Source organism: Colobus angolensis, unplaced genomic scaffold, assembly GCF_000951035.1.
Source record: "Colobus angolensis palliatus isolate OR3802 unplaced genomic scaffold, Cang.pa_1.0 Scaffold214, whole genome shotgun sequence".
NCBI classification, from domain to species: domain Eukaryota; kingdom Metazoa; phylum Chordata; class Mammalia; order Primates; family Cercopithecidae; genus Colobus; species Colobus angolensis.
In genome coordinates, this window is record NW_012115311.1 from 3,171,916 (window position 1) to 3,189,547 (window position 17,632).

Below are 17,632 nucleotides of genomic sequence, written 5' to 3' on the forward strand. Positions count from 1 at the left end.
CATCTCCTGACCTTGTGATCCGCCTGTCTCGGCCTCCCAAAGTGCTGGGATTACAGGCTTGAGCCACCGCGCCCGGCCATTGTTATATATTTTACAGAATTGTTAGGATGATAAAGCACAATGATATACAAAGGTAGCAGAAGCTGGGAAGGGAGGAGAGATGGGGGTAAGGGAAGAGATTAGTTAAAGGACACAAAATTACAGCCAGATAAGAGGAGCAAGTTCTGGTTTTCTATACCACTGTAGGATGATTCTAGTTAACAATAATACATTATATAGCTTCAACTAGCTACAAGAATATTGAAAGTTCCCAACACAAAGAAATGATACATGTTTAACATGTGGACATGCTAATTATGCTGATCTGATCACTGTATTTTATAAGTCTAAACATCATTACCTACCCTGTGAATATACATAATTATTTGTCAATTTAAAAACCGAAATAAAATAAACCAAAAACAATTTAAAAACCAAAATAAAATAAACCAAACACAAATGGCAGAAACTAGAAGAAATTTTAACAACATACAGTAAAAGGTATAATATCTATTATTCTCACAGCTACTATAAATCAGTAAGAAAATCAATTTGTATATAGACAATGCAAAGAAATACGAAGATCCAATAAACCTATGCAAAGGTCTTTTTAAAAAAATGTACAAAGGAGCCAGTACCCGTGCCTGGCACAGAGTATAGGCTCATAAGACACATTACCACGTTCACCTCTCACGTGCTTTGCCATTTAACGATCAAAGACCTTTCCTGGTAGATTACTTTCAACTTCCTGAGTTTGGTCTTTTGACTGTCCTCCAGCTTCTTTCCAAACTGAAAGAATCATCCCCCAGTGTCTTCCTTTTTCTTCTACCAGGAGGAAAATTTCAAGGGGGAAAGAAAACCAGCCCAGGGTTAGGGAGTCCCATCTCTCAGTTTACTGCTCTCTGCTTTACTTACAACACTACTCACAATCTTTCCTTTGCTCTCCCTATCCACACAAAAAAGTACAAACTGTTTCTTGAACTGGGGAGATTAAGATCCTTTTGCTCCCTTCTCTCTTTCTACTTCACAACAATTTAGTTTCTCTGGGGAAGAATGATCTAGGATATTCCCTCCCTCCAATTTGGGGCAGAGTGGCTTGTTGGATTTAATTTTCCATATGTTTACTAGTTATTCATTTAACAGCCTTGTCTGACAGGTTTCTTTGAGAAAACGGTTTCAAACACTGAGATTAAAGTTACAAAATATAAGCTTTTAAAAGCAAAACAAAACAAAAAACCAAGAAGGAAATAAATTAGATTTCAATTCTTCACCACGAAATGTCAAAAGTTTAATCACTTGATGGTAAAAGGCATGGTGAAAGAAACTGCACAGGGGAAAAAAAACACACATAGTTGTGACTTTTGCCCTTTAGAAACATTAAATCAAGGAAGACAAACCGACAGATGCAGCCAACTTTGAAACCTAATCAGATGAAAAAACCAAACATAAAATAAATGTGTATATTATCATTGTTTTAAATTCCCATTTTTTCTGTCTAGAAAGTTGTTCCTCATGTTAATCTTCCCGGCAAGAAGAATTTTCAAGTAAATTAGTACTCACCATCATCTTTGTCAGGAACGATTGTAACCTGAGCCCCTGGGAACTCTGATCCGATTCTCCCCCCCATGGGCATACTCAGAAGGACATGGAAGGTTTCCTCCTCCTCGTACAAGGAGTCATCAATTACGACTATCCGACACAGTTTCTCCCGTTCATCTTTGTCAAAGTGGACAACACTGGTGTGGTCCTCAGGCCTGGATATGTAATCAGAGTAAGACAACACGGAAGTCGGCACAGTTCCAGTTGCTGTTCCTGGAAGCAGAGAGAATTCAAAAGATTTTTATGCAGAACATAAGACAGATATTTCCAGACACAATTATTTTCATACACAGCATTTTAATGGTCAGTTGTAGACATGAACACCCCTAGAATTGCAATAGTAACTACATACTGTTCTAGTATCATGAGTTAACTCGAGAGTGACCTCAAACCTATACACCTATAAGGAATATTACATTTCAAGTGTTCTCTCCTGTCTTTCCTGTCAATGGACTTTAGATCAACACAGTGTTACAAATTAATAGCCCCTACTATTCAAAAGCTTACTATGCACAGGCAAAGTGCCAAGTGCTTCACATACTTGTCTCCTTAATCCTCTTAACCACTCTACCCGGCTTTACACATTTGGTAACGAGGTTTTCAGAAGTTGAATCACTTGGTCTGGGACCCAGAGTCCAAGGCTGGTCCTGAAGTTGGCGTTTTTTTTTGAGATGGAGTTTCACTCTGTTGCTCAGGCTGGAATGCAGTGGTGTGATCTTTGCTCACTGCAACCTCCACCTCCCGGGTTCAAGCAATTCTTCCGCCTTAGCCTCCTGAGTAGCTGGGATTACAGGCGCATGCGCGCCACCATGCCCAGTTAATTTTTGTATTTTTAGTAGAGGCGGGGTTTCACCATGTCGATCAGACTGGTTGTGAACTCCAGACCTTGTGGTCCACCTGACTCGGCCTTCCAAAGTGCTGGGATTACAGGCATGAGCCACCGAGCCCGGACTCTGAAGTCGGCTTTTAATCACTCTTCTGTACTGCCTTTCAAATCATATATCCATGAATGAAAATTTTAGCAAAGGTCTACTCTGGTATCAGTATATATAACCATTGGTTTTGCATTTTTAGAAAATCTGCTTATTTTCTAGAAAGGTGTTTAGTATATTAGTGAATATTATGTATTAATTTTAATTTTGTATTATATAAAATCACCTTCCATAGGATATTTGCTCATGAGCTAAACAAACATTTTGATATTTCTTTGAAATGAGTTTCAAACTGGTTTTAAATTAGTTTCTTTTCCTTGGGCATGCATCATTTTGCCTTTTTTTGTTTTTGTTTTTAATAGTAACCCATTTCTACTTGAGCAGGCTTGGGTGGGCTTTAGTTCCTTATAATCCAAAAAGCCTTGAGTATTGCAGTAAGTGACCAAGTGAAATCAGAAAGAGGACTCCTCAAAGGAGAAATCCTGAAGAAAGACTTCTAAATAAATCCTTTTCAGTATCTACGGAAAATTAATAATAAAGTATACCCTTCATGGCAAAATGTTATGGTTCCAATATGTTAAAAAGGCTTATTTATATCTTTTGGGAGTTATCTTAGTTTTTTGGCAAATCGAGCTACCTTGTTGGGTATAACAGACCACCATTAACTCCTGGCTCACATCTCCGCTCCTCCGGATGGGAATGAACAGCTCACCAACATCTTCTTCAATGGAGTATTTGGACTGGGGAATAAATACAGTTGATTCTAAAGAGAAAACACAATTGCAGGCATTATTTTTGTCTGAGCTTCTTACCTCTGAAACAACCATACATAATTAAAATTTCTCTAATGATTGATTTTTTCCCCCCTTAAATATTCTTTAGAATAACATAGTGAGAGGAAAGGGAGGAAGGAGAGGAGAAAAGAAGTGGGTATAAAGGGTATAGGATCTGGGCCAGTGAATTCTGAAATCTAAAAACAAAACCCAACATGGCTTTTATCTCCAGTCATTGCTTTCTTCTAAATTAATAAGTCATGCTGACACAGTTTTTATCTAACTTTGTTCTCTTGGCACACATTAACAGCTTCCAGTGGAGTACAATTTGAGAGTTAGAAACGACCTCAAACATCATCTTATCCCGTCTCCCACTTTGCAGATGAGGAAACTGAGGTTCATGCAGTTGAACTTATTTGCCAATAGCTGGCCAAGTCAGGATTAGAACTCAGATCTTGAAATGTCTGTTCTCTTGTTCTTTTCATCCACAGTGTGTTCTTTGTGAACAATTCATGATTAAAATTACAATAATGCATTGTTCAACATTTTAAAAAATAGCTGTTCCCTTAGAATTGATAAATCCATTTATCAGCTATAAGGAATATTTCCGTGGCTCCCTTTTACTCCTGGCAGAATAACATATACAACATTACCATTTATTCTTTTTTTAACACAAAGGGCATGCTAAATAATAAAAATGGCATAATTAATTTGTTTTAAAAAATGCAGTTATCATGTAAAATAATAACAACCATTTAGTGCAAGGGTTTGACACTGTAAACCCCAAACAGATACTCTGGGATTTGACTGGGAGTCTGTTTCACTGAGAGTCTCACACCCACACAGAAAACACTTCATGATTATTTTTAAAACAGTTAACCTTATGACTTTTAACGATTATGAAAGATTGCTGGAACAGTAGATACAGCCTTGGAGTTCCATGCTCTACCCTGCTTCACCCTGTGCTGTGCCCCAGGAGCTGACAAATGAGAACCACACCTAATGTTTCCCTTACATTCTGGCTCCTGGTTGGGTCAGTCAATGTGGAATACAGGAAGGAACTTGGACGGCAAAAGCAGAGTGGGCCAGGTGTTTATTCCTTTGGTTTCCCTCAGGGTTTCCAGAGCTGGCTGCACACCCTCCACAAAAGGTTAGAGTGCCTGTGGAGGGCCTAGCTTGCTCTCTGGGCTCGGCTAGCCTCTCCTGTCCTGTGCCTAGGTGTAGTGATAGGGCTGCTCTCATTAGCCTCAAAGCACTTTATCATGCCTAGGTGTTGACGGATCTTTGCCCTCTCCTTTCTAAAAGAGTCATGTGATTCAATTCTTTTTAAATTACTCATTTTGCGTGTGCCATTTGTTTTCTCCCGAGGTTGTGACTGATCTACTAATTTTTTTAATGCTTCCATTTTAAGAAATCTGTGAATATAAGATTTTGTAGCTAATTATTTATTTATCAAATATTGATTGAGTGACATTGACTTGCCAGGCACTGTGCAGGGGATACAGAAGTAACAAAATCCTCGGCCTCATGGGGTTTTTATTATAGTTGAGGGGTGGGGAGGAGGAAGAAAATAGTATATTAGGGGCAACAAATTACATGAATAAAATAAAATATGCTGAGGGTGACAGGGAAGGCTGTGGTTGGATATGGTGTGAGTAGAGGGATCTAAGATACACAGGAAAGTCACACAAAAAAAAGTCTCTGGTAGAATTAGAATCTCATTGGAGCTGAGATTGGAAGGTAGTAATAAAATGTCCTATATGAACAACTTAAGATAATTCCAGGTAAATGGATGGACAAATGAAAAAGGCCTCGGGGCAGGTTGTGCCAAGTGTGTACAAGGAACAGCCAGGAGGCCACTGTGCTTGAAGCAAATTGGGCAAGGAGGAGCACCTAACTATAAGGCTAGAGAGGTGGTGAAGGGGTGGGTGGTGGGCAGGTCACATGACCCTTCGGGACCATTGGAAGATCTTTGGTTTTTACTCAGAGTAAGATATGGAAATAAACAAAGACCAGATGGGAAGAGAACAAGCAAATGCTGTTTATTCAGAGCTTGCTTTAGCAATGGAATCAGCCACTGTCACCTGTGTTTTGATAAAGACTCAAAGACAAGCAGAGAAGCAGGAATGCCTAATAGTGGAAAAAAGGGAAGGCTTCAGGTGTGCCCTCATTGGAGGTTGTTGGCATGGGGAAGCTCTAATGGATTAAGTAGAAGTGGGGTATCCTATGGTTAGAGGTGCATATTTGGCTCTGTCTGGTTGTTCCAAAATTTGAAGTGGAGACAAAAATTAGGAAAGCCGTCATCAGATCCTGACCACTGGGGGCTGATTGCCAAAAAAGTTGTCTTTGGCTTTCCGGTTGCTGTAGGCTGTGCTGCAGAGTTGTATTTTAATGTGTGGTCCGGCATATGAGACTGAATGTGTCTCCCATATTCAGTCTCTCAATATAAAATCATAAGAAGGCTTTGGAGATGGGAGGAAGAGTTCCATAATCTGACATACTTTAAGAACATAAGCTGTGGCTGCTGTAAGATAAAGAGACACCAGGTCCAAGAGTTGAAGTAAAGAGCCTGATCAGGAGATTTTGCAACCATGCAGGCAAGTGATCAGGGAAGCTTGGACCAGGCAGTGGCAGTGGGGGTGGAATGACAGGGCTGCATGACAGAATATAAAGGTTGAGCCATTTGAGTTTTCTGATGGACCAGGTGTGGTATGTGCAAGAAACAAGAATCAAGGATGACTCCAAGTTTTGTTATCTTAACCAACTGGAAAGATGAAATTTCTGTGTATAGAGGTGAGGAAGACGGTAGGAGAACCAGATTTAGAAGTGGAAATCCACAGTTCCATTTTGAACGTATTAAAATTGAGGTTCTTTTTAAATATCCAAGCTGAGATGTCCAATTAGCCATTTGGGTATAGAATCACAGATGTCAGTGGAGAGGTCCGAATGGAAATCTAAACTGAACATGTTGATGGTATGTAGAGCCACGAGTCAGAATAAAATCACACAGGGGACGATAACAGATAAATAAGAGAATGGATCTAGGGATTCATCATGGGGCACTCAGAAGTCAGGGAGATAAAGAAAACCGAGCGAATGAGGCTGAGAAAAAGTCGTAGCAATGAGGACAACCAGAGGAGTGTGGGCCCCGGAGGCTGGTTACAAAAAGCATTATCAAGGAAAGGGGAAGGATCAGTTGTTTCAAAAGCTGCTAACATGTCACATGAGTGAAGAACTGAGAGGGGATCATCAGATTTAGCAAATAAATGTCACCAGAAGTTGGTTATTGTCACCAGAACTGTTCCAGTGAAGTAGAGGGTGAATAAAGCCTGAACAAGTAGGTTTAAGAGATGTGTGAGGACAGGAACAGGTGACACCAGGTATAGGCATTTATTTCAAGAAGTTTTGCTTTAAATGGAAACAAGTGACATGGAGAGAAATGTCTATGCTGGTTTTTACTTTTTATTTTTTTTACTCGTGTATCAGCAATCTTGGTAGCTAGGGGCGTCCTCACCATCACTCAGACATCAAAAATATGAACGCTTCACAGATTTGCTTGTCATCCTTGCACAGGGGCCGTGCTAACTCCAATTTCAGTATGTGACCTGCCCAAGTGAGTACTTCTTTGTTTTTTTTTTTTAATATTCTTTTTTTTTTAATTTTACTTTAAGTTCTGGGATACATGCGCAGAACGTATAGGTTTGTTACACAGGTATACATGTGCCATGGTGGTTTGCTGCACCCATCAACCCGTCATTAGGTTTTAAGCCCCGCATGCATTAGGTATTTGTCCTAATGATTTCCCTCCCCTTGCCCCCCACCCCCCAACAGGCCCCAGTGTGTGATGTTCCCCTCCCTGTGTCCATGTGTTCTCACTGTCCAAAGTGAAAACATGCAGTCTTTGGTTTTCTGTTCCTGTGTTAGTTTGCTGAGAATGCTGATTTATTTTTAAGATGAGTTTCAGTAAGAGCAAGATTACACCTATTATTATGAACTAAGGTTTTTACCAAATACAAAATTTCAGTGTAGAAATTATCATAAGACTTGAGTACAAATAATATACCAAGTATCACTGAAAATTCAAGTCAAATATTCAATTAGTTTCAGTGAGTCTGTTTTCATTAACTTATGGAAATGTGCTCTAGTATCACCTAGATTTTGGCAGTCTTCAGGTCATGGACTCCGTGGCATTAGTATGAAATATTACATAAAGTTTGATTTATTAGGGTTTTTGTTAACTTTTATTTTTTTTTAAGTTCAGGGGTACAAGTGCAGGTTTGCTACATAGATAAATGTGTGCCATGATGCCTTGCTGGACAGATGTTAAGCCTAGTACCCACTGGTTATTTTTCCTGATCTTCTCCCTCTGCCCACCCTCCACCCTCTGAAAGGCCCAGCGTATGTTGTTTCCTGATACGTGTCCATCTATTCCCATCCTTTAGGGTTTGTTATGGGCTGAATGTTCGCGTATGTCCTGTATTATATGTTGAAGCCCTAATCCCCAAGGCAGTGGTATTAGGAGATGCAGCCTTTGGGAGGTACTTTGGTGAGGTCATGAGGGTGGGGCCTTCAGGATGGGATTAGTGTCCTTATAAGAAGAGGAAGACAGAGGTATTTTTCTCTCCATGAGTATGCACCAAGGAAACGTCTTATGAAGACTCAGAGAGAAGGTAGCAATTTCCAAGCCAGAAAGAGGCCCCTCACCAGGAAGCAAATCTACTGGCACCTCAGTCTTGGATTCTCCAGCCTCCAGAACTATGAGGAAGAAATGTCTGTTGTTTAAGCCACCCCAGTCTGTGGCATTTTGTTATAGCAGCCTGAGCTGACTAACACAGGGTTGATTATTCATAATATTCATTCTATACTTCTAATCTATACTGGCCAGGGTTTTCTTTTCAAATAAGTTATTCAGAAGTGGTCCATGTATGGGATTTTAATTTAATAAGCTTTTTAAAGATTTAAAGCTCAAGCACCTGAGTTTTGATTCTTCCTATACCTTATGACCCACGCAGGTTCGATGAAACAAGCCAGGACTTCTTGCCAGTGCCAGTAAGTTTGAATTAGGAATAAAAAAGAAAAGCGAGTGTCTGGGCTGTGCCCTTCGCTCTGGAATTCACTCCTACAGTCAATCTGACAGAGAGTAAATAGGCCCAGTATCAAGTTTAGGTCTTCTGTTGACCTAACTTCTAACAGAAATATGTAGGCTGTGGGAAAAACTGGAAAAGGGTCATCACAGAGACAAAGAAAGGCGTCCCTAATTTTTCAGTTAACATTCCTTTCCAACTTCACATTATAAATACAATGGAAGTGTCTATACAGACTGCTTTAAGTAAGCATAGCACTTTAAGTGCAAAATTCCTAAAAGTGGCATTTGTAGACTACCCTTAAAAATTATTAGTTAGTAGGCATGGAGTTCTTATTATTTGCTAAGCTCTATTCGAAACACTTCACATGACTGGCTAGTTTTATCCTTGCAACAACCTTTGAGGTAAGAATTATTATGACTCACTTTACCTCTGAGGCACATGGTGTTAAGTGAACAGCTGAAAGTTAGGTTGGTAGGTGGCGATGTTGGGATTTCAACCCAGAAACTCCGTATCAGAGCCCACCCAGGCTCATAACCACTACACGCTACTGCCTAAGAGAAGACTGCGCAGGGTAGCTGGGAGTGGGAGCATCACTTACACCAGAGAAAAACAAAAGGTTAAACTGAGATGAAAAAGAGCAATACAAAGTACTGCTAAGGCAGAGAGATGGCCATTGCAGTAGAATCAGAAAAAAACGAAGTTAGAAACAAATATTTTGAGAATTCTTTTCTAAGATCCAGTATTTTCATAGAAATTATATATATATGATTATATACATACACAATTATAAAAGTATGTATAATTTTATAATATATGTCCAATATGCATATTAATAAATCTTCACAAGTATGAAAAAGTATATAATGTATATAGTATATTAGTATGTATACAGAGTATAATGTATGTATATCATAATATAAAAGTACACATGTCAAATCCCATTAACACACTGGATTGGAACTGCAGCTGTCTTTGTGAAGGTGTTCACTGAGAGACAAAGTAAGGGCTACATTATATAAATAGTCAATTCTCAAAGAAGAAAGATGACTGCAGGGTTGTTCTCTCAAATGTTAACAATGGTTACTCCCAAGGGGTAAGGTTGCAAATGACTTTTTGAAATTGAGGGAATAGACCTCTGTTGTTTTTTTTCTTTTTAGCAGTTTTAGATTCAGAGACCAACAAATGGACAGTGCATATGGTTCCCATATATCCCTTCACTCCCTCTCATTTTCCACCATTATTAACATCTTGTATTTGTTTTTGACAATGAACATGTGTTACTTTTATACTTCCAGATCGATTTAATTACCCTTTATTTTGAAAGAAAGAGTAAAGTGGATGCATTCTTTATTAGTTCATGTGACTATACTGTAATGAGTACTGCAATTTGTAACTGCAGTTTTTATTTTTAGGTTTTGACTGTGCTACAGCATAGGCAAAACTGATTTCTCTTCTCAGACATAAAGTAGTTGTAGCTTCATTTGAAAGAGAATGTACATTTTGTCCCTTCTCTCAATTATATTCTACAGAGGATAAAAAATAAACAGACTCTGCTAAATAATGATAGAACAAAGTATCTTCTAAAAATCTGCTATAATAGAACAAGAAAGGAAAAGAAAATAGAGTACATGGATGAAGGCATTGATTGTTCCTTGCCTTTAAGAAATTTGTCACATTCAAAAACAACTCAGAAGATATTCCAGATTCCAGTGCATTTTCAGGCCACTATGGCGCCCTCAGACTGGCCAACAAGTGGCACTGAATACAGCAGAGTCTGTCATTGATATATTTGAACTTGGACAGCTTTCTTATATTTCTATAGTCTGTTTTACTCTAAAACAGACATAGTAATACAGACTAATTTTCACAGAAGCTTGAAAAAGAAATATATCAAAGTAATGTAAACATACCCAAACCACATGATAATAAGTGCTATGAGTTCACATCAAGATATCATGAGGTCCTAAAGCTATCCTTTGGTACTATACCAATGTGTTGGTTAAAGTGAATCTTTGGGGTTGGGAGTGGTGGCTCATGCCTATAGTCCCAGCACTTTGGGAGGCCGAGGCAGGCAGATCACTTGAGGTCAGGAGTTCGAGACCAGCCTGGCCAACATGGTGAAACCCCGGTTCTACTAAAAGTACAAAAATTAGCTGGGTATGGTGGTGCGCACCTGTAATCCCAGCTATTTGGGAGGCTGAGGCAGGAGAATCGCTTGAACTGGGGAGATGGAGGCTGCAGTGAGCCAAGATTGTGTCACTGCACTCCAGCCTGGGTGACACAGTGAGACTCTATCTCTAAATAAATAAGTAAATGAAGTGAATCTTTTGGTAATCTTCATTTGAATTATTAAATGTTTTTATTTTGTAAATGGAGAAACTTTCAGAAAGTTTTTCATGACTCAAGTTTTATTTTGCACCTTTTTTTTCTTATCCACTACTCAGTGTCAGAAACTAAGTGCTACACTTTTACCAAGTGTTTGAAATTTTTTGTTTGCCTTAAGATGATGACCCATGCTTCACACTGACAGTTTCTTTTTAAAAAATGGTTGACTCACTAAAGTTGAAGCTCTCACATGCCTGCTTTATCATTTCTCCGTCATCACCTGCAGTGTACTATCATTTCATTAATTCTGGATCTTGAATTTTGGCACATTCACCTAAAAATATCAGCTAGCCAGTGACCTCCTTATGTCAACATTGACAGTGTGTAGAATTTCAAAAATAAGAATGAATGTTTGGGTTTCATATTGTAGTCAGCCTATGTCATCTGAATTCTATCGTATGAAATGGATTTGGCTCATTCAGAATACACATTTTTGCCTTTTCTTTGTACCCATAAATATTAGGTTTTTAACCTTTAATGTTAAGTTCTACATTCCTTTAAAAATATGTTTATTCTCTATTAAATATTATATAGCATTAACCTGCCATGGGCCCACCAGAAATGATTACAGAGATCAAATATTTAATCTACTAGTTCCTGGCCATGTTTTGGTACCATGGAAATATCAGAATGACTCAGTTTCTATCAGAAGTTGGCAGACATTTCAAGTGTACAAACTAAATAATTACATACACTGTTACAGGCTCTAGATACCTTTGCTAAGTATTTGTATTCAAATACCTCTATATTTGAGGTTGTTTTCTCCCAATAAATGTACATAAAACTCCATTTACTCTGGCTAGAAATCACAAAGTCAAAAAAGAATGGGATCTTTATATAAAATAAGACGTTTTAGGTCTTGCATATTTTCCCTTAACAAAAATGGAAATGTTTCACATTAACTAATATCTACATGCTTTAAAGAGCAAGGAAAGATAGTGTAATTTCTGACAGCTAGGGAACTTAATACACGGAGTTTAAGAATCTCTATCTTAGAAGCCTTTCCTTCTCTCTCAAGACCGGATACTCCATAGATACTCCTTCTATGGGCTCTAGTTGCTCTTTTATGAGAGGACATAGCATTCTATATTGTTAATTGTAACAATCTAGGGGAATGCAATCACTTAATTACATGATTAGCTTCAAGGGTTAGTATGCCTTCTTCTCTACTACCTAGATCCTAGCAGCATTCCTGGCATAGAGTAGATGTTTAATAAGCATTTGTCAAATATGCAGATACATAATGCAGGGGCTGAATTGGTCTTAATTATTTTCTTAGAATGCTCAGTTTTATTCACCGATATAATAAATTAGAGGCTTAATATATAATAGAAAGAGAAAAGAGAAGAGCATAAGAAGGGAAGAAATTATTTTGTTGTTTTCATACACAAGATAAGTAAAACAATGTCACGGTGATAAGTTCACTGATTAATTATGATTTGGGATATTACTTCTTTTCTAACCATGTAAAATGATAGAAGACCATAACTCAGGAAAAAGAAGAGCTCTAGAAGGGGAAACAATATATATATTTGAATATATATTGTTTAGTTTCATTATATAATATATATACATATATATTTTTTAAATACTGCCTCTGGCACTTATTAGCTGGGTGACTTGGGGAAAGTAAATTCCTTGACCCTCAGAGATCTTTGTAAATTGATACATAAATCACAGAGTTATAAACATAAGGTTTAAATGAGATAAGTTTTCAAAGCTCTATTTCTCAGATTCCTCATCCAGAAAATGAATTGTGTTTCACGAACTTTAAACCCTTCCCAGTTGGAACTTTCTGTGTGCACATTAAAAGAAAGAAGAAGCTGTGTGTGGTGACTGATGCCTGTAATCTCAACATTTTGGGAGGCCAAGGAGGACCACTTGAGGCCAGAATTCAAGACCAGCCTGGGCAACATAGTGAGACTCCTGTCTCTGCAAAAAAATAACCAACTAAAAAAACAAAGAAACAAAACAAAACAAAGAAACACTTATCTGGGCATGGTGGTGTGTACCTCTGTTACTAGGTGCTTGGAAGGCTGAGGTGGGAGCATTGCTTGAGCCCAGGAGTTTGGGGATGCAGCGAGCTATGATAGTTCCACTGCACTTAAGCCTGGGCAACAGAGTGAGATACTGTCTCGAACAAAAAGGGGGTGTGGGGAGACTGTAGAATCAATCTCAATGAGTGACTGAACTCACTCTTTACATGAGGGTCAGCTCTACTGATCGCAGAACCGTGGTTTCCAACCAGAGAGCCACAGACACTTGGAGGCATGGGGGCCGGGGTAGGGTATTACAGTACATCTATGAGGGCACTGAGTATCGGACCAGGTTAAATAAATAATCAAGCATATAACTGTAGTGATACTTTTTCAGTGATGTAGATGCTGATGTATTAAATAAAATACATAGTCATTTAAAATCTTCACATATGTAACAACTATATAATTTTAAAAATATATGGATAGACGGCATTGGAAGAGCATAATTATAAAATGTGAGAAGCCAATGTATAAGAGAAATAATTGTAAAGAGCATAATTATAAAATGTGAGAAGCCAGGCATGGTGGCAAGTGCCTGTAATCCAGGCTACTCGGGAGGATGAGACAGGAGAATCGCTTGAACCCCGGAGGTGGAGGTTGCAGTGAGCCCAGATCGCGCCATTGCACTCCAGCCTGGGCAGCGAGAGTGAAACTCCATCCAAAAAAAAAAAAAAGTTCTTTTTGTCATATAATTTTGGAACTAATGCTCTAAAACTTGCCAAATATAAAATTGAAAGCCTCCAGCTAGTAAGTGCTAGAGGCAGTGTTTAAAATATACATATATAAAAATATATAATAAAACTAAACAATATATATTCAAATATATATATTGTTTCCCCCTCTAGAGCTCTTCTTTCCCCTGAATTATGGTCTTCTGTCATTTTACATGGTTAGAAAAGAAGTAATTTCCCAAATCATAATTAATCAGTGAACTCATCACCATGACATTGTTTTACTTATCTTGTATATGAAAACAAGTAAAATGCCTAAAATGGTTCATATGTCTACAAGGGACTGAATGAGAGAACATATATAATATGCTAAACACAGTCTCTATTGCATAGTAACTGCTCAATGGATTTCAGTCGTTACCATTATAAAGTATTGAGGAAAGCATAGACTTACATGTGTTTACATAAACTTGCTAATAAGTAAAACCAGTTCCCAGCCTAAAATAAAGCACAGTTGGTTATTCCCTCTTCTAAATTTCACAATACTGTTCATACCTTGTTTTATCACATCACATTCTGCTGTGACAAGTTAAAGGGCTCTCTTTCCCATCCCTTGTGGTCTTTGACAGCAGAGATTCTATGCTATTATCTTTGCATTCCCAATATATAGTGCTGAACCCAGCACAAATATGAGCTGCACAGATTTTTATTGCATGAAAACAAAACATCATAACATGTCCTAGAATGAATATGTAGAGGGAGAGCTTGTAGGCATAATGGCTCCTGGGGCAGGTGAATTTATATGCAAAGAGCTGGAGAGACAGTACAAAAGGAAACAAAGTTTTTAAATGGTGGGGAAAGTGATCCTTTGTTAGGAAAAAAAATTACTCAATTTCTTAAAATGAAATCTAACATTAGATTTACGATATTAGAAATAAGAATATTTGCATTCTGCTTTATGTTTTATAGAACTCTTTCATAGGAATGCTGTAACATGATAATTATTACTTTTTCTGATTTTGTGCATTAGGAAACTTTATTAAAATCTATTTTATTTTAGGTCATACAACTGGAAATAGAGTTGGGAAGCAATTTCAGGTCTTACAGTTTCAAGACCAATGGTCTTCAACAAGGCACCGAGCATACCAAGCATTATGGAAGACTTGTCAGTTATCCAAGGATTATCATGACTTGAAATAAACAGGGCTGAATTTTATCTCCAAAATTCTGAAACAACTTAGATGATCAATACATGAAATGAAATTATGGCAAAGTTTCATTTGGTATAGCCTACACTAAGAAAAGATTATATAAGTGGGGGGCTGTGTATGTGGGGTGTGTGTATGTGTTTTGTTTCGTTTTTAATATTCTACTGCTTAGATCTATCATGGGTGCTGAGCGTCACTCTGAGCTTATAAATAGGAAGGCAGAAACGAATTCAAGTGTCTTATTTCTTCAAGTAATACGGCAATTGTACTAGTTGGGAAATAAAATATCAAAAAATGGTTTCCAGTTTTAACTAATGAGTCAGTTTATATGTATTAAAGCTGACCTGGGCTTGTTTAAAAGGGAAAAGCTTTATTTTTCAAGCATATATGTAAAGTTCAAGACCAAAAGAAAGTTTAAGTATTTATCTCTGGATAATGTAGATAAAATTAAGTAAATGCTAACTGTTCTTTAACGAAAATTACAAACATAATTGAACTTCATATTTAACTAAAGGCAGAGTTGTTAGTTAAACAAACGATGTCAGAGCTCCAGTTTTCTTATTCACTTTCTTTAATTATACTTAGTCTTTTAACACAGGGATTTCCACACAGGTCTCTATTTCATGTACTCTGTAGATTGTATCTTTGCAAACCATTTAAGAGTTTTCTGATTGACAAAATAAAGTAGGCTGGAAGTTTAAAAGAAAGTCATGTCTGGCTTCTGACAGGATATTAGCTTTAGATGTTTCTACAGGGTTTGTATAAATGCCAGCCCTCAAAAAGCTATTCAATCTTTTTTTTCTTTTTCTTTTTTTTTCTTTTTAAAATTTTCTGACTAGATCAAGACAAGCCAGGACTGTAGAAGTATGACAGGGGGAAGAAAAAGGTCAAATTACACACAAAAACACTAAGGTTCACTTTTACCAGCATCAGCCAAGGTGTGCATTGACAAGAAAATGTAATCTGACAGAAATTAACAGCAATGATTCAAAACACCGTGTTCACTACAAAATGGGGGTGGGTGGGGTGGCTATTATGCAACAAATATGGAAACATATGGCCAAATAAAAATTTTTGGCTGGTTAATAAATAAAGAAATCTTGAATAATTAAAAGTAATATGGGGAATACATTAATTCAAGAATGATCTCATACTCAAGCCATTTGTTTCAAAGATACATTAAGACATTTAAAGGACTCCAAAAAGTGATGAATTAATTTAAGAAAAATGACATGAGCAGTATTAAATGATAGAATTATAATAACAGGAAGAACATGTTGGTAATTCTATGGGTAGTTCATTTACTTGGAAAAATATAGCATCCCTGGCTGGGTACAGAGGCTCATACCTGTAATCCCAGTGCTTTGGGAGGCTGAGTTGGGAGGATAGCTTGAGGCCAGAAGTTTGACACCAGCCTGGGCCACATAGTAAGACCCTGTCTTTATAAATGATTATATATATATATATATATATAGCATTCTTTCATTACTTTTTAGTTTCCCTCTTCCTGTCAGCATATCTGAGAATAATGAATCATTAATCTAGAAGATTCTCTCTATGGAAATTTCAAACATTGAATTTAAAACTATAAGCTATACCCCTATAAGGTATTTTGTCACAGCAGCCCAACAGCAACAACATAAACCAGTCGACAATGGCTCTTACCATCTCCTGGATCAATGATCTCGACAGTGGTGACTGTGGGGAATTCCAGGGCAGCCAGCACAGGCTCTGAGAGGACCACCTGGAAGGTTTCAGACTGCTCATGCTCCCCATCACTCAGGATCCGCACTCGCCATGTGGCCCTGGTCTGGCCTGGGTTGAACTGCACTTGTTTCTGTGCTTTGCCCTTGAAGTCTCTGTCTTTTTCTGCAGTCCCATCTCTTGTGCCAATACCTTTACAGAAACATAATATCATTTTCTTAGTTTCATTTTCCCTTGGATTATTAAGGTTTTCCTTGTTAACTTTTTGCATGTCATTTTATCCTGAAAAGCAAAGTTGATCCTGCTTTGACCTCATGAAATGGAAAACTGGGAATGGGTCTGATGATGAAAGTGTTTCACTGCAGGTGTTGGGTAGTTTGTGATTCTGTTCTGCTTTTGCCTCAATTATGGTTTTGCTATATATGCTTTGAGCTACATTTGGATTAGAACTTCTTGTCAAACAAGACCAAGTAAATATATATTCACATTGTACAATATCCTTACTCCTGCAAGTTTATGCAATCTTAAAACTCTTCACATTTACTTTTGCATGTGTTGCTAGATATTATAAAAAAAATTCTCTAACTATAAAATATAAGCCAATAAGAAACTCCTCCATGAAAGAATTCTCTGACTCACAATCTAAGTCATAAATGGTCAAGTGGAATAATAAAAAGTGATAGTATTCTCTAAGCACTTAATAGAACTAGGGTCCTTTAAAAAATGTAATTCAGTGTTTTTCAACATGGTCACTGACAATTTTTTCTTTCTGGAACACCCCAGAATTCCATGAAATTAAATAAACAGAATTGGAGAGCTAAATATATATGGTTATTATGAGCAGTATGCTTGGCTTTCTCTGGTAGTTCATTCAAGGTCAATTTCAGTTAGCTGGGAAGGTTGAAGGATCTCTGGGTCTCTAACTACATTGCAAGATGATCTTCATTATTACCATGCCAGGTACCCGAACCATAGGGTACATTATCCAAAAGCAGTGAAAACATTTAATGTCATAGAAAAATTATAAAATGGCAATGGTACTTGGACTTCTGTATCCTTAAATACAGAACCAGAGCCTCTTAATGAGTCAAGTTAATACAATAATTTTCAAATATATTTCTCTAAACCTGGGCATTTTCAGAGAAGTTGGTAAGACAGACAGATGTAAAAGAGGGAAAAATAAGGCTGGGCATGG

The 17,632-nt window shown here is 37.6% G+C and overlaps 1 protein-coding gene across 1 annotated transcript in view; it reads right to left on the reverse strand.

The window, feature by feature from the left end:
* Nucleotides 1-17,632, reverse strand: part of FREM2 (FRAS1 related extracellular matrix protein 2) — a 194,413-nt gene that overhangs the window by 98,249 nt on the left and 78,532 nt on the right. The window contains exons 4-6 of the mRNA XM_011942985.1: nt 16,399-16,629; nt 3,208-3,333; nt 1,600-1,851 (exon numbers count right to left, since the gene is read on the reverse strand). Of these exons, the coding sequence (XP_011798375.1) occupies nt 1,600-1,851; nt 3,208-3,333; nt 16,399-16,629 (609 nt within the window). The remainder of the gene's footprint in view (nt 1-1,599; nt 1,852-3,207; nt 3,334-16,398; nt 16,630-17,632) is intronic.